The following is a 5146-nucleotide window of genomic DNA, read 5'->3' as shown; positions in this document are numbered from 1 at the left end:
TTTTAGACACAGACACCTTTTTGGAAACTTGATGCAGCCTGATCCAATTTGTAGGTAATCATATCATGTCATTAAATAGTGTTTCACTTAACAGATCTAGCCTTTTTACTATCTTACTATTGGAACAAAAGAAAAAAGGCAGTTCTGTAGATCTATAAAAATCCAGGACCTTCTGCGAGGGCCCACGGGACTTTTATATAAAAAGACGTGACTGGTGCGGGATCAAGGCTGGCTGGTTGACCGTAAAACCTAACAAAAGACTACTGTCACTGAGAGAGGCCCTGGAAGTTTTGAGCAGCTCCAAAGAAAGAGAATTTCAAAGATTCAAAAAGAGAAAGGGCAGCCTTTACACTAGATCTACAGCTAGGAGGAACTGAGCTGTAGCTGTTAGCCTGATCATTTGGATACAAGATCCAGTAACCCGAGCAGATATAATTAGAGAAGTCTCAAATTTTAAGTAAGTCGTGCATTGAAGAAGCTTATGTTTTACAGAGAAAGCTCAACAGAGCTGTAGCCTTCCTTTGCAAGGCCTGTCTCTTGTGGATCTAGACTAGTCAGTAGTATTGAGGTTTTTAGACAAAAGGTTTTTGTAGTGTTAAGATATCATGTTTTTTTTGTCAATGTCCGGTAGGCTTGCTTTAATGTTGTCCTTTTCTTCATTCTCTGCAGGTATTTTTAAAGCAAGCAACATGGCATCCTTAGTAGAATCAGGAGCAGAGCTCCTGCCTCACTTAGACGAAGAGAAGATGCAGTACATGGCTTTCACTGAGGCGATATCATTCGCGGAACAGTTCGAGTCCCCTCTATACGACCTTCATGAAGAGACGTTCCGAGAGCTCTACCTTCGCCCTTCTCCTCCACTATCTCCCGACGACTGCGAGCCGTCTTGTAGCCAATCACCAGTAGAAGAGACTCCAACGAACAGTCAACCGAACCAAGAGCAGGCGAGAGTGCAGGACAACATCTCCACTGATGCTATGGCTGACTCGTTGATATCCAACATCATGGAGTATGAACAGATCATGGATGCGCTTCAAGAAGCCGAATTTGCTCTTTCCTCTGGCTCTAGTCAGCCTGCTGAAGACTTACTGATACAGGATTGCATGTGGAGTGCAAGCAGCAGTGATGATAATAGAACAAACTCGGGAGGGACTGATAAGAACAGTACTGATAGCTCCTCGACATCTCCAGCAACTGGTACAGAACCTTCTTCTTCATCTGCTGAGTGCTGTGTCGTAAAACCTTCTGCTGTCTTTCCCAACCTACATCATGCGGCACCACAAACTCTACGAGTACCTAACAATACTCCTGTAGTTCTCTCCAATAGACTCCAATCTATACAATCATCATCAGAATCAGGTAAGAAATTGTAATAATAACAATAATAATAATGTACAGTACAGTAGTGTATCTCTGTGTGTGGAGTAGGACCATGGTGTATTGTGAATCGTTTGAGAGAGAAGAGAGAGAGAGAGGATGTGGACAAGACAGCTTAGCTTTGTGGATAAGATGGGTGTGTGTCAGTTACAGACACTTTATGCAAGTCATTCACTGTAGATTAATATATTATTTATGATTAAGAAGAATTGTATAGTATCTTAATCTTATAATGTATAACCTCAGCCTAGACAGTTTCAACCTCACTTCAGTGATCTATACACACACAGTGTCCAGTGTGCTACATGTAAGCTGATCATTAATGATGTTATGTATAGTTATGTAATGGATGGGGGTTCTTCAAGATTAAGAGTGCTTATGCCTCTCAAAGAATGAAACTTGTTTTAAAGAGAGAGAGAGGGTGAGAGAGACTCTTGAACTTTAAGGAGATCATTTATTGCCAGTTCTCCTATTAAACAATAATATTGAGTCCCCAAAGCCTTCAGTTATGACAACCTATTACAACTCCCCACCTCCTTTCCCCCTGTAAACCTGTTGATCCCTAAGACCTACCTCTTTCAATAGAATGACCCCATTACCAATGGCTATCCATTATACACAAGTACATGTATCCATTCATATCCTATAGCAGTTCTCCTGCCCTCAAAGCCCTCCTGCTAATGGCTGGCCTAGTTTTATGACAATACCTTGTGACTATTTATCACATTATTATGTTCAAGTGTTGAATGATAGGACAGATATAGCAACTCCTCCCAGTTCTGTTGCTTCCTTTTCATAGAGTCAACTTGTAAGGGCAGTCGACATTAGTATTACATGAATTACTGTCATTGTTACCATCATGTAATGGCATTGGATGAAAAACAAGTTTAAAATAGAAATTTTAATATTATTATGTAACCTCTTGACTAACTATACCTAATACTCTGATACTTTCTTTTTTAATTGATTGTTCTCTCTCTTTTCTCCAGAGGAAGAAATTGATGTAGTAACGGTAGATCATAATCGCTCCGACTCACACGAAAGCGATGACCCACCAAAACGACAATCCTCCATTCTACAGACGCAGCAGCAACACTCGAAACCCGTCAAACCGGTTTCAAACGTGCAGCACGGCCAATCAAAAACAACCAAGAAGACAGCAACTCCGACGACACAGGCTCGAAGCGTCCAATCTCCAGCAATAGGAGGAGGAAATAAAAGCACGGCAAGAAAGAAGAGAGCTGGGAAGAGACACTCTCGACTGGGTTCTAATGACGGAGGGAATGAAAGTGATGAGGAAGCACGGAGAGCATCACACAACGTCTTGGAAAGAAAGAGACGGAACGATCTTAAAAACAGTTTCGATATTCTACGGACAGGGATACCCGACTTAGAAGAAAATATTCGTGCACCGAAAGTCGTGATATTAAGAAAAGCAGTTGAATACATTAAATTCTTGCAAGTTAACGATAGAAAGATTGAATGTGATTGGAGCAGAGAACAGAAACGATACAACAAGCTCCAGGAGAAGCTCTTGCATTTGAAGAAGAAACAGATCGTGACCATATAACAGAATTAGATACTCTTCTTTTTGGAGAGGAGTTTTTGACCAAGCAATCAAAACCTCAAATCAATTTTCCCAATAGCTATGCTTACTAGGAGTTAATTTCATTGTGGATTTTCACTAACTTTTATCTTTCTCTTTCTCTAACCTCACCACCAACACTTCCTCTTTCACTCTCCATTCACTCTCTTTCTCTACTTCAGCCACCAATCACAACAGCACCTCTAGGTATCAATTTATTGTGTTCTTGCAACGTTTTATGCTGCCACGCCCTCTCTCTCTCCACTCTCTCGTATCACTTTTAAAGTTTTAAAAATTTTTACGCTTGAACGGAAAGAACAATTCCTTCACTTCGCCCTCCCCCCTCCTCTCCCACTGTTGCTGTTTCAACGTTGTAAAAATACATTTTAGTAACAATTATTAACACACACACACTCCTCCTACCTTGTATTATATTATTATTATTATTATTTGTCTGTAACTTGTAATTTAGACTTTAAAGTCACTTTTTGAACATATTTATTCAAATTTTACTTTAAATTTTAATTTTAAAATGATCAATTGTGTGATCTACATAGCGTCTATCGAATCAAATGGGACTGTACTAAAGTGTCCCAATTTTAGCTGTTGTCAATGAAGGAGCTTTCAAATGTTACGTAGTCCCAAAAATCACTGATGTGGAGCAGAGATTTAAAAAACTGATCGTCTTCTGAAATAAAGACATCAATTTTCACTTTTGAAATAAAGAAATTTATCTTTTCCTTTGTCCAGTAGAGTGAATATACCTGATTGCTAAACAGGAAATTCACTGCAAATCTAGTTATGATACCACCAAATACAATGAAAATTTCTAATGTCTATCATAATACGGTAAATTGTATCTATACTACCCACCACTTAGTAACTTAATCTTACTATTAATAATTATTGTGCAATTGCTAATCTTGTCAGTTGTGGTGTCCTCTCAAGATTATGATATAACTGCTAGCAATAACATAAGGTTTGACCTTTAGCAGTATATACTGTATCATATATACTGGTATTGAGTTACATGATGTAGCTCTACTGCTAGATATTGTGAAATAATACAATCAGTAATCATAATAATAAATATAATTATAATAAGGACTGAATGACAGTGCAGTATCTTAACTACATGTATGTAAGAGTAGAGGTTGGAATGATCTATGTAACTCCACCCAACTAGATCACCAAACCTATTACAACAGGAATTGTGTTCTCAATACACTGAATGATACTTCTCTGGTCATAATAGACTACACAGAATAATAATTAACTTATGAGTTTTGGTAAGTAAAATGAGCCACTCAGAACAGTACAGACTACAATAATAATAATGTTGATAATAATATCAACTGAGTGATTGTTCTCTGGACCAATTAGAAACTATACAATATTATGACTTAAGAGTAAAATGAAGCACTCACATCCTTTTCTCTGAACAATACTACTCTACAGTCTATCACTGTAATACTGTTGTTTAACTCAATACATCATTGTGGATTTCAGCAGCTATCATTGTATCAAGTCATTCAGTGATCATTGTGTGATCCGGTTAGTCAAAGCCACCAAATCTAAAGGCAAGAAAAAATAATAAAAATAAGTGCCTCAACCTGGGACATGATACTGAACAATAGTTACATGTTAGGCTACACCTCAACATGAAAACTCATGTAACTAGTTTATATAATAAACAATAGACACTCAGTAATAATACTATGGAACAATAATAATAATAATAACTAGAAATGATGATGGTTGAAGCTTGCAAGCCAAGAACTTACAAATTCAAACCCGTTCAGTATTGGAAACAGAATTGCAGCACTTTCTGCATTAGTTATACAACCAACCCAGGGTTAATAATTAGCTACAGCTACTTCTTAAGTAGTACAATAGATGCTAGGTATACTTAAACCAGTAAGTCAAAAGTTTTATAGACAGGAAATGCCAGTTGAGGTGAATGCAATGGAGTTAAGCTACAGTTACTTATCTACTGGTATAGCTGTGTTTCAAGAATGGTCTGCCTTAGTTCCATTGAATTAAGAATTATAAGTTAAGCAATACAATAGTATCACTTTAGTGTACAGTACAGTACGTTTAATGTGAAGAACTGGAGGAAACTTATTGTAGGAGGAACAGATTCCTTTAATAAAGTATAGTCTCTCTTAATGGACACTCTCTATA

General features: G+C 37.6%; 1 protein-coding gene across 1 annotated transcript; it reads left to right on the top strand.

The window, feature by feature from the left end:
* The first annotated feature begins 220 nt into the window (after positions 1-220).
* LOC105315217 (myc proto-oncogene protein-like) lies at positions 221-3495 on the top strand. The gene is made up of 3 exons (XM_011409774.2): positions 221-457; positions 670-1359; positions 2367-3495. Exons 2-3 carry the CDS (start codon positions 690-692, stop codon positions 2945-2947), a joined length of 1251 nt encoding a protein of 416 aa, XP_011408076.1. The 5' UTR covers positions 221-457; positions 670-689; the 3' UTR covers positions 2948-3495.
* The last annotated feature ends 1651 nt before the right edge of the window (positions 3496-5146 follow it).

This window comes from Amphimedon queenslandica, unplaced genomic scaffold, assembly GCF_000090795.2.
Source record: "Amphimedon queenslandica unplaced genomic scaffold, v1.1 AMPQUscaffold_11397, whole genome shotgun sequence".
Lineage (NCBI taxonomy): Eukaryota > Metazoa > Porifera > Demospongiae > Haplosclerida > Niphatidae > Amphimedon > Amphimedon queenslandica.
Note: the sequence above shows the minus strand (reverse complement) of the source record. Positions and strands in the feature narration are given on the sequence as shown.